The sequence below is a fragment of the Struthio camelus genome, chromosome 8 (genome assembly GCF_040807025.1).
Source record: "Struthio camelus isolate bStrCam1 chromosome 8, bStrCam1.hap1, whole genome shotgun sequence".
NCBI lineage: Eukaryota > Metazoa > Chordata > Aves > Struthioniformes > Struthionidae > Struthio > Struthio camelus.
In genome coordinates, this window is record NC_090949.1 from 31,183,846 (window position 1) to 31,207,001 (window position 23,156).

Consider the following 23,156-nt stretch of genomic DNA (forward strand, 5'->3'; position numbering starts at 1 on the left):
TTTTTTCCCCCATGTGATCAAAAAAAGCTTGTAAGCAATAATGTCTTACTGCATAATGTGCTGTAGCAGATATTTCTCCCGTCCCCCCCAAAAGAGCCAGAATACTCCATGCCTTCAAACATATTGAATTAAGGTTACTGGTTTAAGAAGGCTTTTTTTCCTCTTCAGTAAGAAGTTTTTTTTTTTTCCCTTTTGCTAGAAAACTTTCGAAAAAAGAGAAACAGAAAAGGCCAACCTCACACTTTGGAACACCAAAGCAAGCTTTCACAGTGTGCTATACTTTATAACTGTATTTCTTTAGACCTTTAAAAACATTTTTAGTTCCTCAACATAGGTGAGCTTCTGATTTTCACCGCACTGTCCCGCGTTTCCATGGAACAGCTGAGGGTTTCCTCAACAGTCAGCTACACGTAGGAATAACTACAAAACGAGCAGTCTTACTACCAACTTTTTATTTTACTTATATGTGCTTAAATATTAATCAAATTTATTTACTAGTCCTTATTTTTATATAAAGGAGGTAACTGACTAGCAGACTGAGGCATGAAAAGAGTGGGGGCACTGACAGGCCTTCCTCAGACTTATGTCATGGAGGAATGCAAGTTTCTCATGTTACTGATAAACGAAACAAAGAAGTACCAAAACTGCACAGCTTATTGCTATCAGAGCTCTAAGGAATAAGAGATATTTCTGACAGCATAGCACCGCTTGTATGAAGCAATATCATCAGGAATAGTATCACCAGGAAAAAAAAAATACAAGCAATAAGACTTAGTCAAAGTGAGTTGACCTGAACACTGAATGGTACTAACCTTCTCCAAGTTTTAAGACCACGATCTAAGTCCTTTGCCATTAGGCATCTGTACAGCTAGTATGCAAAAAGGCATCCCTACACCATGCAGTGCAGCAAATTAAAAAAAAAAAAAGGGGGGGGGGGAACGACTTCCAAGCTGTTCCTTCTGAATAATGGTACCTTTGGAGTTAGGTTACTGCTAAGACAAGAGATGAAGCCCTCTCTTCCAAGCTCATCTCCTTGCCTGTCCACTAATATGCAGATGCTACTACCTCCAAAAAGCTACAAAAATCTTTTCCGTTCCTATACGGTCACTTAAATATCTCAAGCACACTACCGAAGACAGAAGCTGGACTAGCGGGTCCATGCACAGACACCAGGGCACAGTTACCAAACCCAGAACTACCCTGCTCAAGCCCTCAGCGAGCACTTCCTTCGCCTCCGAGTTTACCACCTGCCTTCAAAACCTACAGGGCGGTTTTCTGCCCTTTTTTTTTTTTTTTTTAAATGCCAGGCGCCTTCGCCTTCCTACCAGACAAAAGACGAGCTGCGATGACAGCAGGCGCAGCGCGGAGCTCCGCGGGCTGCGGCGGCGGCGCTGCCCGCCCCAAGGGCCGCGCTGCCCGCCGAGGGGGAGGCTCCGGCGCGGCAGGTTTATCCCCCCGCTGCCGGGGCAAAGGCACCCGCAGCCGGCCGGGATCTCGTTTCCCGCTTGCGGCGCCCCCTCCGCGCTGCTCCTCGGAGCCTCCCGGGCTCAGCGGCGCCCGCCCGCCTCAGCCACGCGCCCCTCCCCCCGCCGCCACCTGACAGCGCCGGCGGCCGTTAGCGCGGCCGGGCAGCGCTGAGGGGCGGCGTGAGGCGGCCTCGCCACCCACCACGGCGCGACGGGGCCGGGGTCAGCCCCAGGCCCCGCTCCGGTCCCGTCCTGTCTCCTTCCCCACCCCCAGTCACGCTGCAGGCCTCGGAGCCCGCCGGCAGCGGGAAGACGAGCGGCAGGGAAGAGCGGGGAGCGCGGTGGCGACGCGGAAGCCGGCGGGAGGTACCTGTGTCAGGGAGAGGTGGGCGGCCATGCTGCTTCCATCATGCACCGGCCGGGCAGCAGGAAGGACGCGCCGCAGCCGCCGCACTCACGGCCCAACTTCGGCAACTTCCCCAGCTGGCCCCGGCCAAAACCCGGCACTGGATTCCCGCCCGCCGACCGGCCGGAGCCGGAACCTCCCTCCGCCCGCACACGGCAGCCGGAGCCGAGAGCAAAACCGGGCGCCGGGCCCTACTCGCCGGAGCCGGAGCCTGCTCTAGGCAGCTGCAACAAAAACCCGGAGCCGGAGCTGTGGCCTGATTCGGATCGGACCTGCCTTATAGTGGTAAATATCCTGCAGTGAAGTCTCCATCAGTTCCCAGTTCCTAGCCTTTCTTTTACCTTCCCTCTTGGCCCTGTTTCTGCCCCGTATATTTAGCAGCAGGGGCTTCAAGCACTTTGAACTGTTACGAGGCTCTGGTTCAGGACCCCACAGATGGGGGAAGTCCCAAGCAGGAGCTGCATCAGGTCTGGGATTGCAGCAGGATGGGGAGCACAGCCCAGGAGGAAACGGCACGCGAGTCCAACAGGACGTGCTGAGCTGACATGTCCTTTCCTGGCTCATCAACAATGAAGGTCAGCCTGGATTTGGGCCTGTTGCCTCTCCCCGACCTCTCCGCTCACAGGAAATGAGTATATGGATGCTATACCCGCTTAGGTGACTGCTGCTCATGTATATCCGTCTCTCTGTGAGAAGGTTTGCGTTCGGTGGAGCATAAAGGGAATAGTGGGCTAGATGGAGGACAGAAAAGCAGAAAAGGGGGCAAACAACCCTTAGGAAATGGGGAGAAAATGCAGGCAGAAGGAAAAGGAGGAGCGAGCTGGAGTGGAAAGCAAACTGCCCTGCGTTCTCCTAACCCGTGGGAAACAACTGTGTACAAAATGGCAGAAAGGGATATGCATGTCACCGCTTTTATTTTCCTGCTTTTATCATGATTTATTTTTTTTCTATTTTTCTCCCTCGTGGCGCTCAGCTCCCCCCAAGTAAATCTCCCCTTGCCACAACAGAGCCAGGGAACAAGAGAGCACGGGCTACTTTTGCGGTACCTGCTCACGGCCGCACGCTGCCTGTTTGAACTACTTTTCTGATCTCTTTGCTCTACCAAGTCATAGCTCACTCCGTGAGGGTGGAGGGAAAACATTTCCCCCCTTTTTTTTTTAACTTAGGCAAAGATGGATCAGGCATCAATTTAAACTTGAAATACACATTCAGGCTGATAAAAGGAAATAAACAGGAATCATACTTGTTTATTGGAAAGGTTTCACAATATGTGTTTTTTCTTTCTTCTTAATTCTCTACTGTTCTGCGTTTTTCCCTCTTCAGTTCAGTTTCATGCTTATCCTAGTGCTCGTGCCCCACCTCTGCATCCTGCCTTTCCTCAGCTGGCAGTCATGACTAACTGCTATTTCTCATCTGTCACGAAACATGCAGGCTCCCTCCTTCGCACCCATCCTCTCATAAAGGTTTTACAAAACCTCTGCTTTACTCCCCTGTTTCTCAGTCATAGCTTCAGCAAGAAAAAGCAGACACTGAGAGAGAGGAAGAATATAAAAAACAAACAACAGTATAGATATAAAAACATTTACACCATTCACATATTTATCACTGTCACACCTCCACGCCACCTCCCACTCAACTCCTCCTATGTAAAATTTCACAGGCTATTATCTTTCTAGGTTGATTTTTTTCTTCTTCGATTAAACATGGAAAATTGCTATCCCACAATAATTAATATATGGAAATTAAACCAGGAGATGGTAAAACCACAGCTGTGTCTCCTGGGGACAGCAATATTTGGTCCTGTTAGCATTTGGGAGGGAGCCCCTCAGGAGACATTTGAAGGGGTTGATTTTCTACCAATTGCCATGAACTCTGGTGGGTGCCTTTTGCTCCACCAGTTGGTTTCCCCTTCTCTCCATCTCCTCTCCCTGGGTGAGGAGAAGGGATCTGGTAGCAGACTCACAGCCTCTTAGGAGAAGAAAAGTTATGCCAGACTGCATGTCATTGCAAATGGAAGGAAAATGCAAAACGAGTAACCGGACCTGGCTCTGCAGTTAGATGTTGTTGAGGGCTGTTGTGAGCAGGATTTTGTGGGCAGGCTATCAGACTCGGCAGATGTCGGCCCTTTCTCTTATGCTGGGTACTGAGTCTCCCACCTAGTCCATGACTAGACCCATAGTTGCAGCCGGGCTATTGAATAAAGTTTGGCAGGGACTGTAGAGTAGGTTGTGCAGGAAGGCTGGAGATTGAAAGGAAGCTCAGCTCTGCCAACAGAGTCCTTCATGCAGGGCAGCTTCACCTGAAATATGACTAAATGTCCCCTGTCCCTTCTGAGCAGAATGGGATGGCCACGTTATTTCAGTATATACTGAGGCGGTGGCAGACAACTCCCAGAGTAAAGTGACTTCTCCTCCTGTGACTGCAAGATAAAACAGTTTTGATGGTTTTTTTTTTTTTTTTTTGGTAATAAGGTATTTACTATGAAAGACTTAAGCATATACTGCCTGGGAGGCCAAACTGCTGACTTTCATGGCAACAAGGAGAAGAGGTTCTGAAGTGAGAAATGAGATAAATAAAGAAAAGGGAAAATGTTTGAAGGGCTTGGAAAAGGCAGGGAGAAAGGAAAGTTGAGAGTCTTGATATCAGGGCTAGGCAGAGATACCAGCAGTCAGGGTTCCTGGCAGAGGAGGCAACCCCTAGTCCTGCTCCCTCAGACTGTAAAGAGCACAGTGGTCTAGCAAGCCGAAGAGCGTTTCTCATACTGCTTTTGAGCTCTCCTGGTCAGCACCAGCGGACTGAGTTGAGGTTGCTGCTTAGTCAGTGGTAGCTGGGAACTAACAGGCATTGTGTAGGGCCTCAGATACCGTCGTGGCAGCGCCAGATAGGTGGTTATTGATAAGTGGTTACCTTCAACCTTCACACCCCGGCCATGCGGATAGCGTGCTTGGCTCGTCTAAGGGATGGATGGACAGTCTTGAAGAACACATGGACATTATGTACGTGGGCACTGTGTCCAGAGTCAGAGCGCGAGGATCACTTGAGGTAATCTTTGTGGTCTCTGCCTATTAAAATAATGAGTCCCATTCATTCAACACTGGATTGGTGCGTTCAGATAGGTCTTTGTCGTTGCTGGGTGTTCTGTGTCTCCAGCAGACAGTATTGTCCTGGATGCCGCCAACCACCTGAGATAAAACAGCTAGCCCATGGACTCAGACATCTCATGGCCTCTAATTACAACAGTTGTCAGCCTGCTGACAATGAAGTGTTGTACTGTAGATTTATAGGAATCTGGCATGACAGCTTCCAGAAGGAGATAGCCATCTGCTTCTAGGCTGGAATAGAAATTTTATCTCCTGACATAGGGTCAAAAAAGAGGGTTCCTACTTTGAAATGAGTAACCTATAACAGATTATTTTCTGCCAGGAGAACCACTAGGGCTACTAGAACCCACCCAAAACCATTAGCAGGTTTGATTTTATTATCTATTTATTATTTACAATAACAATCTCTTGGCATAGCAAGGAAAGATGGGGTATGTAGCTTGCACCAGCGCAGCTACGACAGCAATAGCGTAACTGTATCAGCGCAAATCCCCGTTGCAGGATACTGCATAAATGACTTGCTGTAATAGTTTGCTTGGATTTGAAACCTGTGCTATATCAAGACAGTGTAGAAAGGCCTTGCACAAGTGAGAATCAGACACTAATGTCCCCAGTGTTTTATGCATCTCTTATGTTCACCAAATGGCCTCAGTAAAGTTAGTAACTTTTTAAACAGATCCACTGGTCTCCCCAGAAATAGTATCTTAAGTGTCCGTGCCTTTCTTTATTATAGTTTGGTTTACATCATGGATTGGCACACAGGAAGCCCATTATTTTTTCCTGGACAACACTTAGGTATTTAGTGTGACTCGTCCTGCTTGTTCTAGGAAAAGCATTATTACAGCCCATGAACAATCAAGAGGCTGATTAGAGCAACGGCTCACTCCTGCCTCCTGCATACCTAGTCATGAAACGACTTACTCAGCTTTTGGGAATTTCAGTGCAAAGCAGATTAGCAGCTCCAGTATTACAAATGCAGAATTAAGGATCTAAATAGCAGAAGGGTTAAACCATAGGGAGCTTGACAGAACAGCAACAACAACAAGCATGAACACAAAACATCCTGAATAAAAGGAATTATTATTCTGTGATCAAGCGATGGAAATGCAAGGGGACCGGCTCACAGGTGAGCAGAGATTGCCTTACATCGCACAGGTTTCAGAAAGCCAAGGACCAGCTGTGCTCCTGATACAGCATTTTACCACACTTAGCTTATTGAAATAACCCTTCTGAGAAATGAGGAAGATCATTGTACAAAAGTTTGACCCTTTGGACAGAGGGTATTTTTTATCAAAAATCTCAAAGTACTTCCCTGGACTAGGTACCACAAGCTGTTTCAGGAATCACAACTGCAGATGTGTCTAACTAGTAATGCATCTCGGGATATGCTTCATGTGCTCTTTACGTTTTATGCAGCTGGAAGTTTGCCAGATGCAGGCTTATTGATAGACTGATGCATTTTACAGCCACAAGAGACCATTATGATAATCTAGCCTGATTTTCTTCATAGGCTCTTCCCACAGAGATCTGTTAACTTTTGCATAAAGCCTGTAATGTCTGCATTACAGGCAGGGCATCTAGTTACTGGAGTATGTACACTGATTGTTATGAAAACTGCATTTGAATGACTAATTTGCTAATTCCTCTTGTGCTGTGCGCTTGGCTCCTCGTGGCCATTTGCAGACTATCAGAGCTACAGCTGCCTTGAAGATGTTTTAAAATGGGTCATGAGATGATCAAATTCGTACAAAGCAGTAGCAGTGTTAGCAAAACACAAAATAGCATGCTAAGGTATGTTTGCATGCATATATATATCTGAACAGTGTTTTCTGAAGCTTAGAAAAACCTCAGAATATATCTGAATTTATTTTCTTCATCTGACAATCTTATGTCCTGTAGAAATAGAGTACAGTAAGGAATAACTGTTTGTACCAGTTTGTTTTTGGAAAACATTGTAATTTATATTACAAGTATTCGGAATCCCAAAGGGCAAAACTATTTTTGGACTCTGATAATTAGAGAGAGCAATCTTGAAATTTTACTAAGACATTGGAATGTCACACTTAATAAAAACCTGAATAACATTCTTCAAAATAATTATGTTTGATGGAAGTATTGGCGAATTTAAAATGCAGCAGCACTACAGACCAATCTATACCATTTTAAAACATACAAAATTTATCTGTTAATTAAGACTGTAAGCATATTTCTCCAGCTAATTTGTATGAGCCATTCTTATGGCACTATACCTCATGCCCAAGAAGAATTAGAGAAAATACAGACATATAAAAGGTCAGATTGACCACTTGATTTGGTCAGGTTGACCAACTAGATTGATGACACAGCACAGTGGTGTTTTTCCGCATAAGATTTAATTTTTAATTGAAGATCATATTTGAAAATCAGATAAATCTTATATAGGCATTAATTTGACATGATGCCCACTGGCATAGCAACCGGAGATTTAGCCTTGTACAGCCTAATACGTACTCTGACAGAAACAGAGCAAGTGATACCACTGCTGAAACAGCAGCAGTCTTTGTTATAAATTATTCACATCAATATTGTAATATGTATTGTATATTCTACCAAAATGGGGGTCACAAACTAAAACATTTAAAAAGTAGTAGGCAGAAAGGCTTGTGCCAACAGTTTATCCTCTTTTTTTTTTCCCTTAGGCATGTTGTCTATGCTATAAGTCCAGGGAATGCATGACTCACCTTTCTAAAGCAATTATAATTCTATTATGTTTTTAAGTTAGTAAAGAATATTATAAAAAAGCTACACACTGAACTCCCAGCGTTCCCCTAACCCAGAACTAATTCACTCTGTACATCAAAAAGATTATTAATTTATTTCAGAATTATAATATACAGGAAGTAATTGGCTAAAAGAGCATATCATCGATCGATTGAATTGTTTTCTTCTCATAAAAGGGTTTGTCTTTAGGACAAACTCATGACTACTTACAGTGTGATGCCATTTTTATTTCATTACAATACCTCTTGATACTAGCATTATGTCTTGAGCCTCTCCTTTTGCGTCCTCTTATTTCTTTTTCTCTTTTTATATATTTTTAATCTTCTGAGTTTTCTTTCATTTTCTTCTCTTCCTAATTACAATCATCAGGCTATCAAAACAGTTTGGAAATTATGAAAATAAAAGAGCATTGCTGCAATGATGTTAGTCATAAGACAAAAAAACTAGCTTTCTGAAATCACAGAAACCTAGTACCTGCGCCCGTTCCTCGAGTTGAGCGATGATTCAGGCATCAGTTAAACACATGTTTAAAACCATCCTTATTTAGGACACCACAATAGTCATACCTTTAATTTTACACTAGTAGTTAACCTCTTTCCCAAATTTAAATCATACTCCACTTCCTTTCAGCAACAGCATCTCTCACAGACGTGAACAGCAGCGGTAGAACACTGGTGACGGAACAAAGACGTCGCTGGGACGATGGTTCTGGGACTACCAAAGAGACAGGGAGGAGGTAAGTCAAGACCTTATTAATGGTGGAAAATTGATCATATTAGAAAAGGTGTATTATTATTATTATTATTAGATCATATTAGATCATATTAGAAAAGGTGTATTATTATTATTAGAAAAGATGTATTAATATGTATTAATCATATTAGAAAGGTGATTTTGTTCTTAGAGTAGACAAGGATAGAGATGATTACGTTAGCTAGCCGTGATTAAGCCACATTTAAAACTGAGCTAATTAAACTGTGTTTTCATGCCTCTCTTGATATGGAAAAGACCAAAAATTATTGACAAATACAGCGAGAAGTGAGAGCAACGCACTACTTGCCTACATCCGTGCCAGTCATGTATATTAAAAGGGTGTATGGAAGACTGCAGGCTATTGGAGTTACCTTTCTGCAGACTTAAGGAGCATGGCATGACTCTGCAGGCATCCCTGTAGATGTTCTTCCTGCTGCACTCCCCCTTCTCAGAACCAAAATCCTGCTGTACGTCGATGAACAAGAAACCACCTGCTAGTGGGGTTATTTTTGATTTACAGCTGTGCAGCAGAGAGGAATCTGTCCCGTTACTTGGTCAACTATTGCACAACAGTATAGGCAAAATGTTGCTTTGAGTTCAAAACAGATAATCTCACTGGTGTCAGCATGTAAGAGTGAGAAATGTTGCCTTAAACCTTCTCTTTGTTTTCTTGACTCTTGAAGTATTGACATACACTTAAAATATGTGTTCACATGGTACCTTTCTTTTTTCATTCTTTTAAATCAGTTTGGTATTCTCAACAATAGCAGTGTAACATGACTGATTAGATAGCACCTAAAATATGTTCCTTTAGGAAAAATAATATTTGAAACATATAGAATAAATATTGTTGTTAAATATAAAAGACTGGAATTTATCTAATTTCTACAAAGTAAAGGTGCAGAGAGTCGCTCACAATGTTCATTTGGTGTGCACACACACAATTGAAACATGAAAAACTCTTAGAGACAATCAAATTATTTAATGCCTGATTTTTTTTTGTTTTTTGTAAAGATTAAATCGCAAAACTAATGCAGCAGTAATTCAGCCTCTAATGGGATCATTTGAGGTGCGCACCTGACTGATCAGATGCAAACATCACTAGTGGAATTTGAACACCATTAGCTGACAAGGACTTGCTTACTTCTGTGTCACTTTACATTTCATTTCCATCATTTGTAATAAGAATAAAAGATACTGCACTAGCTTCACTTGTTGCATTCAACAAATATCACTACAAAAATCTGGTGATCCTCCATAGAAGAAATTTCTTTAACTGAATTTTAGTAGCAATTAAAGCAGCCAAGGAAAATACCTAATCACTGCAACTGTGAAAGCTACATCATGGATTTGAATGGCTTCATGGTAGCTTTTCAATCAAACTTGCTCAGTTTACCAATAAAATTACATTTAAGTGTCTTCAAGCCTTAAAACACACATCCCAGAATCTGAAAGACAAGCTGAGTTAATTCCTACTGTTATTGGATTAAGATTAATTTAAATAAGAGACAAAAAATCTAAGAAGCAATTGAAGAATGTATCAATATATCTCTATATACATACCTACAGTAGATCCAAACTAATGATAAGGATGTACCAGTATCAAACCAGCCAGATTTTCAGTTTCCCATATCAGTTTAATTTGTTTAAACATGGCAGGATATGTTCTTTAGGACAAAACACCTGAAGTGCTGCTAAGACAAACAGGTTACTATGTATAAAAATGAAAAAAACCACTGAAGTACCAAGGGAAGAAAGCATCAAGGTTTTCAGTATAAGACAGAGGCAGAAGCCAGATAAGCTAGATGAGTTCAGATAGCTGGATAAGTTTTGTAGAAACAGGGGATGTGCTCTTCCTAAAAGAATATCCATGACTCAAAAGGTATTCAAATTACATTCAAAACTTAAACAAGCTTGATTGTCAGTCTCTTCCTCTTTACTGAAGAGACAGAATTTGTTACTGGTTAATCAAGTTTAACCTAGTGAACTTAGTTAGAGAAATACTTACAAACGTGATTTAATGAACTTCTATCTCCTTTCCTTTTGCTAGCTCTCGATGATGGTGAATTACATATATATAGATGAGCAAGAGAAAAACGCTTGGAAACCATCAGTGGGCCCGTTTAGTTAACTGTGAAATGAATATATAAATAAGTTGCTATAAATAAATTGCTTTATTTCCAATTCTCCGAGTAGGGAATAAATCCAAGGCTAGAAATTAGCTGTGGGTCTCCTGCATAGGACTATGGAACAGATCCATTAGCTAGATGGTACAAGTCACTGCTTGAAAATACAAACTATACACACACAATATATAAACACACACACACACACACACACCCATGTAGCTGGCAGAGATCAAGGTCAAGAAAATCTATATTGTTGTATTTATAAATATAGACTTCTGTTTACACTTGCTTTTCAGTCTCTTTTATCTTTCTAGCTGGGGATTCTGAGCTGAGCAAGATGTCTGTTAGCTATAAACAACAAAAGTTTGTGACAGGCCTGGAAGATATCACAAAGTTTATTGTATTCAAACCTAATTTATTTTAAAAAAATGCAACATAATATCTAATTCTGCTAATTTCAAATCCCTTCCTCCAATATATGGAATTGCTACAGTCACAGTTTAAAAATCTACATGTATGTCATCTGAGCAGTATAGGATTGAGACATGTATTTACAGATTTATTTCAAAGATTAACTGAGTTACCAACATTGTCACACAGAACTGAGCTCTGAAAAACCTTTTTTCTTTCAGGTACCCAGATTTGATAACATTGCTGAATAACTTTCATTAATTCCTGTAACTATTTGGAGACTGCTAATTTTAAAAGTAACACAATTTAATACTTTAGTAAGCAATGTAGTATAAAGAATCAATTTTTGATCAGACCTGTCCAGACAAGCAGATGCACTATATTACAAAATATAAAATTACTAAAATTTTAGGTGTGTTAATTGCACATTTCAAATTTCACAATTTGAACAATTTTTCACAAAATTCAAATGCACAATTCAAACAATTATTTGATTAAATGAACAACATCTGTTACTTCTAACAGTAGGAAATATTTTCAAGCACCTCACTCGGCCTGATGTCATAATTAGAGTCTTCCTGCATATCCCACTGAATCAGATCTACCATTTGGTCAAAGTTCTGTTCACAATTTATTATAAACTGTGTTACTTAAGTCTGACCCTCATTACTAGAGGAATCAGACTTTGCTGATAATGCAAACAATCTGGGGTTTTGGCTAATGTGAAATCCTATAAAAAGGAAATACAATCATCAAGAAAGAGAACATATGACAAAATTACATTTAACCTCCAAGTCTCCTGGCTGGTTCTAAATATACCACTTCCACCACTGCATTACGTGAACCAACTTTCCTTTTCACATACACAAGTGTTATTGAAGTCCATAGTTTCAGTGTATTCCGTGAAGAGAAGAGAATTATGGTCTCATGTCACTATCTACTGCTTGTAAAGAAATCTGTTCCGTCTCCAGCTAGCACGTTGTTATTCAACAATTGCAACAGAGCCGCACATTGCTGATGAGAGGGAAGTTACTTGTTCCACTGAAAACTGGACAAGGAAATGCCTAAAACTGCTAGCGGGCTGAAAGGGTAAAAGGAATTGAGTCAGCGTTCTGGGGAAAGGAAGGATAGGGAGGGGTGGAACAAGCAGTATATTCTAAAAAGAAAAATGGCCAAAGCAGATAACATATGAAAAAGGTAAGTGCCACCAGTATGTCACGAATAATACAATATTTACCTAATGCACCATTAAAGTTTATGGATCAAATCCTCTCTCCTGGCCAAGATCTGCTTGCATAACAGAGGCTCTCGGAGAATTGGTTACAGCCTTCTGATTCACTACTCAATTCATCCCTAGCGCTGTGACAGGGTTGGAGATGATTCATTAACTGAGGGAACCAAATTGCAGTTTCTCTACCCAACAGTCCTTTTAATCCACTGTTAACATGGTGTGTAAAACTGGTTATTGTATCATCTTAGTCCATTGAGAATTTTTCTATTTAAAAGAGAAATTTCCTAGCAGGGGAAATTGGGTGGTTTTATCTTATTTTGCACTGCCTGAGCACTGTACAAGGGACACAGGACAGGGCATATGGCTTAAGGCTCTCCACTTATATCCTCTCTCAAGTTTCTCCAGTAGTATGAATGCTTCAGTTTATCCAAAATAAACAGAGTTTATTTGAACATATGATTGCACATCCACACTTACAGATCGCTAGACTGCAAATCCAATTCAAATTTCTTGTGTTCAGCGAGGGAACTGTATCCCTCGCTGCAATGTGCCCCCTGAGCATGCATAATTTGAAACAGATGGCTCAAAGATGAGCTGCCAAACACAGGAGGCCAGTCCAAATGCCATCCAACAGTACAAGTTAAGTGGGATAAAAGTTTTCTTTGTCTCACTTTAGATAAACATGGCCAATACACTTGGAAGATGCTATTCTCTCTCTTTTTTTTTTTTTTTTTTTACCTTTTTACTTATTCTTTTCAAATCTGGTGTGCTTGAGAAAACAAATTCCTCTAAGAGACGTGAATCAGAATCAAGTTGTTATCATATATTTTCCAATTTTTTGTTTGTTTTTTAATAAAGCTCCATCCTCTGGAATTAAACACTTGCATGGGTTATTTGAGTTTTAATTAAAAAGCAAACAAAAAAGCAAGAAAGTATAGAACCTTTCTGGCCTTCAAGATTGCCAAGAAAAGCTTGAAAATGTGAGGTAAGTGAACCCCAAAGGTTCAGAAACCAAAATTCTCTTTAACCTATGCTTTGGTTGTCAGGCCTGAAGTACAAATAGGTAATTTAAAATGACTGGAATATGAAGTCTACTGATTTCCCATTTAAACAATGTGATATAGGAACAGCTATCAGAAAGCTCTCCCCAGCTTGTCATACTTTCTAGTGTCTCCCAGGACCCTCTGCCAAAGACTCTTGGTTCACTGCTTGCGTAAGTGGAGGCATTGTTCCTGGAGGCATTATTATGTCTTAGGCAGTGTCTTCACCATAAAGTAAACTTGAGTTAAAGCTACCATACGTCTTGAGACCCACACACATCTATCTATGTATATATCTGTCTATTTATCTATCCCCCCCAGAACTGTACCTGTTTGTCTGAATTTCTGAGCCTCAGGAATCCTGGCCAGTCTTACTGCACAGTACATTCAAAAAACCCAGATAACAGAATATTGCAAGCTGTAGGGTTTCTCTCTGCATGAAAAAAATATCTAACGTTTCCTAGAAGTATTAAACTGTCCGAGCATTCATTGTACAGAGTGGCTATATTGCTACTGGGGACAGAAATGACAGCCAGCGCTTGAGTCAGCCTAGCACTACTAAGATCAGCTACACTGCAAGATGTTACCTATGCTTCACGGAGTCCCTGCATCAACTGATTTTGTACTGATTATCCCCAGAAATCCTTAAAGTACTATAATGCTAGAATTCAGGGTTTAGGGATATATGGGATTCAAGCTAAAACAGCATTGGAATTACCAGTTGAGTTAACTCTATAGCAAAGACAAATATGCAGGGTATAAGACTGGTCCACAACTCAGAAGAAGATTTTCCTCCTCTTGTTCTAGAAATGCAGTCCAAATGAACAAATTTAGTGCAGAGACACTGTAGTAATTAAATGTATGAGACACCACCTGATGCTTAAAAGATTATATTAAAACTTAAATGCCTATCCAAAAGCATAAAGCTAAATGGACATAGCATTTTACAGACAGAACAGTTTAATGTTATCAGTATGTAAATGATATTTGGATAGGAAAACTGTGGGTAGGATTTTGTTTAATTTAAAATTATCAGATATGTAAATCAATGTTGACAGACATCAAAAATGTGCAAGACTGATAAGACAAACAGTTCAGTTGCTATTGATTTTGCTGTGTTCAGAACTACATCTTTTCTCTAGCTGGTATACTAGAAATAGCATAATTAGAACTAGGTCAGCATAAAGCAGAAGGAGTCTAATACTAATGAAAAGCTTAGATCTTCCTCTTTTCTTATGCAATATGAATACCAGAGCCTAACTTTGCCTATTTACATGCTTTAATCTTTCAGTCAATAGGATAAATTTTCTTCTTGATTATATGCATGTAACCACATCAACACCAGTGGAATGCACAAGTCTGAACAACTTTTGGCCTGTTTGGTCTGAACTAGGAACACCCAATTAAACTCATGTCTTTTTTGGTTGATATCTTATGTCAAAAGATTTAGTGCAGCTGATTTAAAAATTGTATTGCAAACTTGACCAGTAAATTAAAAAAAAAAACTATTTACTTTGTATACCTCAAGTAAATACAAAATTGTAAGAAACTATCGAGTACTGAATATTACTAACTTCATCTTATTCTAATGGATATTAAAAACTCATTACTATTATTATTATTATTACAGTTACATTTGCTTGTTAGTATATTCCTCACAAGTTTATTTTCAAAAATTAACTTTCTTGGGGAATGGAAAGCAAATGACATAACTTTCCATTTTCTGGCAACTGTCCACAGAATTCAGTTAACCCCAGTAGCATTTATAGATTTTAATGTTAACGTTATTGTAGCATTTGCTCAGAAGTTACTTAGAAGTTACTGTTCAAATCAGATAGTTTATCAGGGCACTGGGAAGTACAAGTAGAACAACTGAACTTTAGAAACTTAGAAGTGAACAGATGCAAAAAGGCCTGGATTTTCATCGAGTTCTTGGCTTACAAACTGAGGAAGAGAGCTGCCACGTCTCCTCTGTATGTGCTGCTGCCTACCAGCTGAGCAAGACTCTCTTTGTTTCAGTCTGTGACATGGACTTATATCAGCAGTTCTGAGCACCTTCAGCTTCAGCGAGTCAGTGAGACTGCGAATGTTAGAAATTGTGCAAAATCAGGCTCTACCATTAAAAAGTAAAATCAGGCTATAATAGCATTAAAGATCCCCAGAGAAATTCCACTCTTCTACTGGAAAAAAGAAACTCCTTGGAAAAATACCGATAGCTTAGGTTCCTTAGTTAACTCATAAAAATAAGAACATAATATAAGAATAGATGTAGCGGCTCAAAGCAAAGGTTCAAACAGCCCAGTGTCCTGTCTCTAGCAGTAGCATTAACTGGGAGCTGTAGAAGACAGCGGGAGTAGATAAGCATGTAGTGATACTGCCCTGGTGTACCTTCCAAGCCTCCAAGGATTTGTAGCTCAGAAATTACCTGAGCTGGAGTTGTATAATTGATGTGAGTGGTTGATTTAGTCTAGACAGCTGGTGAATGTGCACTATAACGTGTCCCAGGTTTTTATCTTCATACTACTTAAACTGGAAACCTAGCCAGCCTGGTCACTGAACTTGAGTTTCCCTCCTGCTGAAATCAAGCTGATGAAGCTGCAGGAGATGCTGCTGTGAACCTAAGTGTCACCACGTCCTTGGGGATCAGATGTGGCTGGATTGTACACACAGGTCCAGAAGTTCAGACAGAATAGTCTCCTGACAGCTCCTGAGAGCTGTCAAAATAGCAAAACACCCATTTGTTCTCTGAATTTGAGGTTCAAGTGAAGGTCATGATTTTTGGGGAACAATTTAAGTTTATTCTGCAAATGCTGATGGCTACTTATTTTTCTTCTACTAAACCAATTCTCTTCTTCTTTCTCCCTTCCTTATGGAAGGGAGAGAAAAAGAGTTGAGGAGGATGAAAAAAAAAAAAAGCATTTCTGCATTTTTGCTTCCAAGGAGGAAGTAAATCTTTTAAGCAAGCACCAAAAAGGATTATTTTCATTCTCAGAAGGAAAGAAAAAGCCTTCTCCCATTTTTTGGTAGGATAAGCCTTGCTACCTTTGTCTCCAAATCCATGTGCAAGAAACAGTAACCCTCAAGAAAGATCTCCCTGGCATCTCCAAATCAGGGTAGTATTAGATGAGAGATTACAAGGCCCTTCCTGTGTATAAATCACTGGGAGTGATTCTAGATCTGAACAAAACAATTTGTCCTTAAATCCAGATATGAAATGCAGAAGGAACCAGGAACTGATTCTGAATTGACACTACTGAAGCTTAATTTTAACAGATATCTCTTTAGTACTGTTAACCACGGAATCAAATGAATAAAAGAAGCACTCACACGAGAATGCTCATTCCATATGCTTGTTGTTTATGTTTAATTCTTCAGCTTTAGGTGCTCTTGAGTTTATCTTTATTGTCCTTTTCATCTCTCCTGATTTTCCATCTGGTACCCACGATGTCTTTATTACCGTAGTCAGATATATGCTCAAGTCTATTACGTTATTTCTGCTATTTACCTGGACAAAAAAAGAGAGGGGAAAAGATATCTTTCCTTCAAATTTTAATAAGACTTTGAACCATAAACCATGGATACTGTCCATAACAGCCTAATAACATACATATATTTTGGAACCTACTTGTATAGGTATACACACTAGCTTTAAAGGCAATGATATTGCAGAATCTATCAATAACACAATAAATTTAATGTATAACAGAAAAGAAACACTTCTTCCTGAAAATAAATGTAGCACATGATGCTTATGATTAGGGAGAATGCTCTTTAAAATATCAAATCAATTCTTAGCATTTTCCCTTGGTAAATTTGCTTTGCATCAAACTCTTCTGTAAACAGTGTAAATTTTGTGAGAAGACATTGCACCTCCTGCATATTTACAAAATGAATTGACTGCAAGGAGCAAATAACCTTATTTGAAACATGTTAATAGGCCAAACCCTGTAAAAAGAGGTGATGATGGGAAAGCTTAGGGAAAAGAGATTATGCTTATTTGCCTTTTTTTGTACCAGTGGGCCGCATACCACAGCTGCAGTAAAGTAAACATTCCAGTTGAGCAGCATTCCTCTATATCTTTCAAAGTCTCTGTGGAGACTAAAGGAGAAATCAAACACTTATTTGTGGTTGAAAAAATAGCATGGACTTCTATATTAAATTTTAAATAAATTCTGCCCGCAGGATGAGAAGATGCTTAAATCAAATGAAGAGATGTTACCCATCTGAGGAGTGCATTGGAGTATAAAATGTGATTTCAGCGCACTGAACTCTAAACTCTTGTACTCAGCAAAGATTGCGGGCCTGTTGTTCTAAAGACTAAATTATGATTTGTTCTAAGTTTTATAATAATATTATTCTAATAATAAGATTGCAGTGAACCACTCACCCTGCAAAATTCAATCCAGCGTTTTTCTAATTGCTAGATACATTTCCAGCTTTTAGGAACTCAGTTCCTGGAAATAGCTCCAATAGTTGTTTCTTCAGCATAAAGGCCACACAAATCTTTTAATTCTTTTTGGACTAGATTTATAATATATTAAGTTACAGATTTTGTTTGAAAATACTTTCCCTGTTATGTTTGTATTGTTGTTAACACCTCCATCTTTGAACATTGAAAGATCTCAACTGTGACAGGTAAGGGATGTGGGGGGAGTCCTCTGCCCATCCCTGTATGAAGGGAGTACCCGATACTTGCATTCCTAAATGCCAAAGCCCCTAACCAAGCTGAGAAAGGTAATTCTTGTAGAAATGTTGAGTCTTAAAATGTCAGTTTACATTTCTTGCACCTCCCTGATAACGTGCCATTATGTCAAACTGTCTTACAAAACCACAAACTGTAATCTACATTCCTTCTTTTATGAAACTATAACCAAAATTAAAGTTATGTTATTGTTATATAGCTAGTCAAATTTATAATGCCCTTAAAATGTGTTTCCCTATGGGGCCTGTAATAGGATTTGGTCAGTGAGTGAGTCACTCAAATTGCTTAACTGAATAGCATCACACTCTCTTTAACACATACTGCAACATCTGACAAACTTGTCCTAATCCTGTAGCATATTGGTGCCTGACTGGTGAGTCAACTGCTGTTTTGCAGGATCATTCTTCCAGACATACAGCACTACTAAAAAGGATTAAATAACTAACGATTACAGAAGTCTCAGAACAGTCACTTCATCTTTGTCACTGTGTTAAATACAAGAGAGGTACATCAGCCTTTTCTTAAAGGGTACCATATTTTGGCTGAACATACTCCATGTGCATTTGTGAAATGGCTCCAATATCATAATACTCCCCAGTGCAGTTCTAAACACCCTGTGAAGGGAAGAGAATCTGGACGATAGTAACACAGAAGACTTGGATCTTTATGATGCTTTTCTGAAAGTAAAGTCTTTTCTCTTGAGTAACCTAGCCCAGGCAAAGCTATGAGCCATAAGCAGAACTAGAACAAGGGTTCTGTGGCCTGAGGAATTTAATTCCATGCAACCAGTAGTAATTTGATTTCTTCTGTGCTATTACTGCACAAGTGTATGCTAAGAAGGAAACATTCAAAAGAGTCAGAAGGGTCTAAGCAGCTCTCAACAAGGTTATGCATTCCTGACCTAGAGGAACTAACTGATGACAATTCATTAAGATCAGAAAAAACAGAAGAAAATGGACAGGACTGGGAAAATGTATTGCTGATGGTTTTGATTTGCTGGGAACATACAAGAATAAACTTTGGCAAAAAAAAAGGCCCAAGATAGAATTATTTGGTTGCCTCGAAAAGGTGGAGAAACAATTACTGTCTTCTTGCTGGTTTAAGTGCTGATTTGTATAGTCTTATTAAAACAATGACAGTATAACACATCTACTTATAGCATACTTGATTTCATTCTCCTCTCTTAAGGATGATTGCTTGTATGGCAAAGGTGATTCTCTCCCATCTATCCTCCTGTACACAACCCCCTAAAACAAACTTAATTCTGAAGAAATAAAATAAAATGTTTAGGCTCTGCTTTTTGTTTCTATTCTTAGTGTATTTGGCATATGCATAGATAGACTAGAAAATATCTTCTTTACAGGACAGCAGGAGGACACTGAAGATGGCACAGAAGTCTTCATCTTCTACTTGATCTTGATTTATTAGTGCATTTGTCACCCATAAGAAATCAGATGGAGATTTCTTCCTAAAGGTACAAATAAAAGACATTACTTGCTACCAACAAGCAGAACAAGAATCATCCACCAACAGGCTAAAACAGAATTTCTTAATTATGATGATTGCAGCGTCAGTAGTTGACACAATGACCTGATAGGATAAGAAACACAACATGAAACTGTTAGCCCATTCTTGGGGCGGGGGGGGTGGGGGGGGTGGAGGGGTGGATATAATTGCAGAGCTACTTTCACTGCTGTCAGTCACACGCCCCGACACCCTTAAGAAAACCCACAAGCCATACAACTTCATCACTGAGGTTCTTCAAAGTTATAATTTCAGGAATATTTTCCTCTAAAATATCAGACTTTCGTTCAGTATACTCTTTCTTCTCAGTCTCCCCAACACTGGTCCTTCTCCAAAATGTATTTTAAATGGGCATGCCTTTATCTTGGCCAGAAACCATACAGAACTAGACTGTAGTGGCCAAACAACAGATGCAACTTATGGCAAGCTTAAGAAAGACATGAAAAAAGTAGGATGCAAGTCTGAATGTCCTGGAAAACACAGTAAGGACTGGGCAGATCTGAGGCTTCCCCCAACATTCCCACCGGGACAGTCTGAACACTCCAGAGGCCACTCTACGGGATAAACACCACAGCTGGTCAGGAAATCTGTGTCTTGGCTGGGACCCTGCGGGACACTGTAGCAACATAATTTATTTGAGACCTCTATGTGGCAAGATTGATGCTGGGCAAGATTTGCAACAAAAGGAACAGTGCATAAAACAAAGGCAGCACAAGGTAACAGCTGTTGCTTTCTACCCAGGTCTGTTGATCCTTATAGTAGGTAATTCTCTTAGATGGCAGGAAGTACCCTACTTAATGTTAAAGAGGGTGACATACTAGTCTAATTTAAATTTTGTAAAATATGGAGAACATCACAATAAAACTGTTCATAACTATAGAAAACAACAGCTCTTTATAATTGTTCCAAACTGGATACAAAGGAACATTATAAAGCAAAGAAAATAGGAAGTAACTTACTAACTCCTATTTCAAATAATTTTTTATGCAAAATTAGTGATGATGATGTAACATACAAAGTACAGAAAGACAGGTTATATCACAGCTGTGGCTGATTTCAGTGTTTTTTTTTAATTAACTAAAATGTTTGTTATAACGGGCACCCAGAATCTTTATTAGAAGGACATAGCTCATTAAGTCTAATCCTCTCAGCAACACCCTCACAAAAATGCTCAATACGTACTGAAATAATCTGATATACACAAAAGATGCATCATCGTGGCATAGTAAGAAAGTACATTAAACGATGAGATACTGCATCTTGAATGCTGAAAAATGCCCATGAAATTATAGCCTGTTATTTCAATTTCTATGTTTTTTTTAATCAATGATTCTCTAATCGCTGCTTAATCACCTAAAGAAAATATCCTCAGTATATTTTTAAAATAAGTCTGGAGAGGAATTCCCCTTCAACACCTGTTAACACAACTGCTCCAACTACTCTAGAGGCTCATCAAGGCTTAGTTAAACTGAACTAGCTAAAACTGAACTAGCCTTTTCTAGCACAGACAAGTCTTTGGCACATTTCCCCTCAACAAAGTCAAAGAAAACAAAGAACAAGTAAGATTTTCAGCGTACACTGAAGCTCAACAAATTCACCCTCTGGCAAACCAAGATAAATAGAAAGCTTTTCTGCTACAAATTGCTCATTGGGAATGCCCTGCCAGAGAGAGCCCCTTCACAGTTAAGCTGAGAGATTTGTTGCACAGGCTCTTTGAATGGTTCCAACTCTTGTGGTATAATACAGTGAAAGTAGTGATCTGAGATAATAAAGCTCCAATCCAACTAAAGCTGTAAATGGTAGGACTAGTAATGTTCTGGCACCATCTGATGTTTTTTGTTTTGCTTGCCTGGGTATAATTTCTAGGCAGCAGTGCTTTGTTTAGGCCAGTGAAACTAAATAGGAAAACAGGCTACTGAGGTCATACACAGCTTGAAAAAGAATGTTATCAAAATTAACAAGCCAGGTGTCAAGAGTGAATTGTACATTAGCTAGATGGAACTGGTAACATCATGCATAAACACCCTACTGTGTGACTCCAAGGAGTATTATAAAGCCAACACTTTAAATGCTACTTGGTAACAAACTAGTAAGCAATGTGACATGTGAAACAGGAAGAAAAAATTAGAAATAGGAATTATTTATTATTCTGTAAAATAAATACAGGATTATTATTACAGGTGGCTGCAATGCTCTGCACTCCAAGCTCTGCCTTGGAGTGATCCTTTCACAAAAGGAGAAGCTGGGGTGATTTTTCTCTAAAAATTAGTTAACTTGGAATAACCCTAACCTGCACTGTTACAAGACACTAGAACCAATTCAGCCCTACTACGAAGAACTTTTTATACCAAAATCAGAAAAACAAAAAGCTGTTTTTACATCCAGTTAAAAGAAACAAGGAAAAAACTATCCTATGAAAGTCTGCCCAACAAATACAAACTTAATGGAAAAAGCACCACTTGCACTGCTATGGTGCCTCTCCCTAGGGAGGAATATGAGTATCTCTATTGGTCCTTTTAAGTTTTTGTGTTACTGAAGTTACATATTTACATTGGAGCAGGCCAACGCCAAAGAACATGCCTTGCATCGGAACAAGAGATTTATGATTGTCCATCGCTCCTGGGGAATTCATTCCACATTCTTGGACCAGTCCACAGGAAAGCTGCGTCCTATTTAAATAAGCTTTACCCTTAATAGGTCACTCTAGTACCAGAGCAGACAATTCCCATCTCGAGTCCTGAATGTGCCGTTATACACCCTGGACCCTGGCCGTGTAGCTCCTTCAAGAGTGGGACCAGGGCCCTTGGACTTGCTTGGCAAACCCAAGACGAGCTCTGGACAGGCAAACAAAGGAGAGACACAGGGTTAAACCCAACAGCGAGGGAAATTAAAGGGTGCAAAGACGCCTGTTTTAGCTGACAGGACGTTGTTTCCTCACACGCCCGGGCGCCAGCGCGCCCTGCCCCCACCACGCCGCTTGCTCGCTCCCTCGCGCCTCGCCCTCTGCCTCCCCCGAGCCGCGAGGCGAGTCCCGCTGCCTCAGGGCCGGGCTCCCCCAGCTAACACCCTCGGACTCGCCCCCTCCGGCTTCCCCAACCGCCCGCTCGCCTCGCGGTACGCAGCCGCGCCTCTCCCCACAGGCAGCCCGCCCGCTCGCCCGCCCCCCCCGTTGCCCGCTAAGCCCCGCCTCCCCAGCAGCCGTTGGGCGGAGGAGCCCCTCCCCACCTCTGGCGCGCAGGTCCCGCTGCGCGCGCAAACCACACCCCCTCCCCCGCCCTTCGGGGAAGTGTGGCTCCTGGCCCCGCCCCCTTCGCTGCGTGCCCCGCCCCCTTCCCTCCTGGCGGCCGCCGTGTCTCTCCCCTGCTCCCCTCACCGAACGGGCGGGTGCGCGTGGTGGTGGTGGTGCCGGTTCGGTGCCTAAGATGGCGTCTATCATGGAGGGCCCGCTGAGCAAATGGACCAATGTCATGAAGGGCTGGCAGTACCGCTGGTTCGTGCTGGACTACAACGCCGGGCTCCTCTCCTACTACACGGTGAGGGGCAGCGGCGGGCCGGGCGGGTGAGGAGCCGCGAGCCCGGCTGAGGCGCTGGGGTGGGGGTGGGGAGGGGACGTGGGGCGGTGTAAGGCCTGGG

The 23,156-nt window shown here is 41.0% G+C and overlaps 2 protein-coding genes and 2 long non-coding RNA genes across 9 annotated transcripts in view; 2 read left to right on the forward strand and 2 right to left on the reverse strand.

Annotated features, from left to right (window-relative positions):
* Window positions 1-1,978, reverse strand: part of EPS15 (epidermal growth factor receptor pathway substrate 15) — a 53,772-nt gene extending 51,794 nt beyond the window's left edge. For all 3 annotated transcript variants that reach the window (XM_068953112.1, XM_068953113.1, XM_068953111.1), the window contains exon 1: window positions 1,837-1,978. In XM_068953112.1, coding sequence (XP_068809213.1) covers window positions 1,837-1,863 — 27 coding nt within the window. In that variant the 5' untranslated portion in view covers window positions 1,864-1,978. The remainder of the gene's footprint in view (window positions 1-1,836) is intronic.
* On the forward strand, window positions 1,977-19,295 carry LOC104149570 (uncharacterized). 2 transcript variants are annotated; one of them, XR_011142610.1, is made up of 3 exons: window positions 1,977-2,157; window positions 8,364-8,469; window positions 8,742-9,341. It is a non-coding gene; the product is annotated as an uncharacterized lncRNA (long non-coding RNA). The 2 variants fall into 2 exon arrangements; XR_695360.2 differs by lacking the exon at window positions 8,742-9,341 and adding an exon at window positions 17,480-19,295 and having other exon boundaries at window positions 1,990-2,157.
* LOC138068050 (uncharacterized) lies at window positions 19,289-23,009 on the reverse strand. Its single transcript, XR_011142609.1, has 3 exons — window positions 22,897-23,009; window positions 22,104-22,357; window positions 19,289-19,467 (listed from the first exon to the last, which is right to left on the reverse strand). It is a non-coding gene; the product is annotated as an uncharacterized lncRNA (long non-coding RNA).
* OSBPL9 (oxysterol binding protein like 9) overlaps window positions 22,917-23,156 on the forward strand; it is a 69,808-nt gene continuing 69,568 nt past the window's right edge. For 2 of the 3 annotated variants that reach the window (XM_068953124.1, XM_068953114.1), the window contains exon 1: window positions 22,923-23,056. In XM_068953124.1, coding sequence (XP_068809225.1) covers window positions 22,946-23,056 — 111 coding nt within the window. In that variant the 5' untranslated portion in view covers window positions 22,923-22,945. Of the gene's footprint in view, window positions 23,057-23,156 lie in introns of all 3 variants that reach the window. The other variant, XM_068953120.1, reaches the window with a different exon arrangement.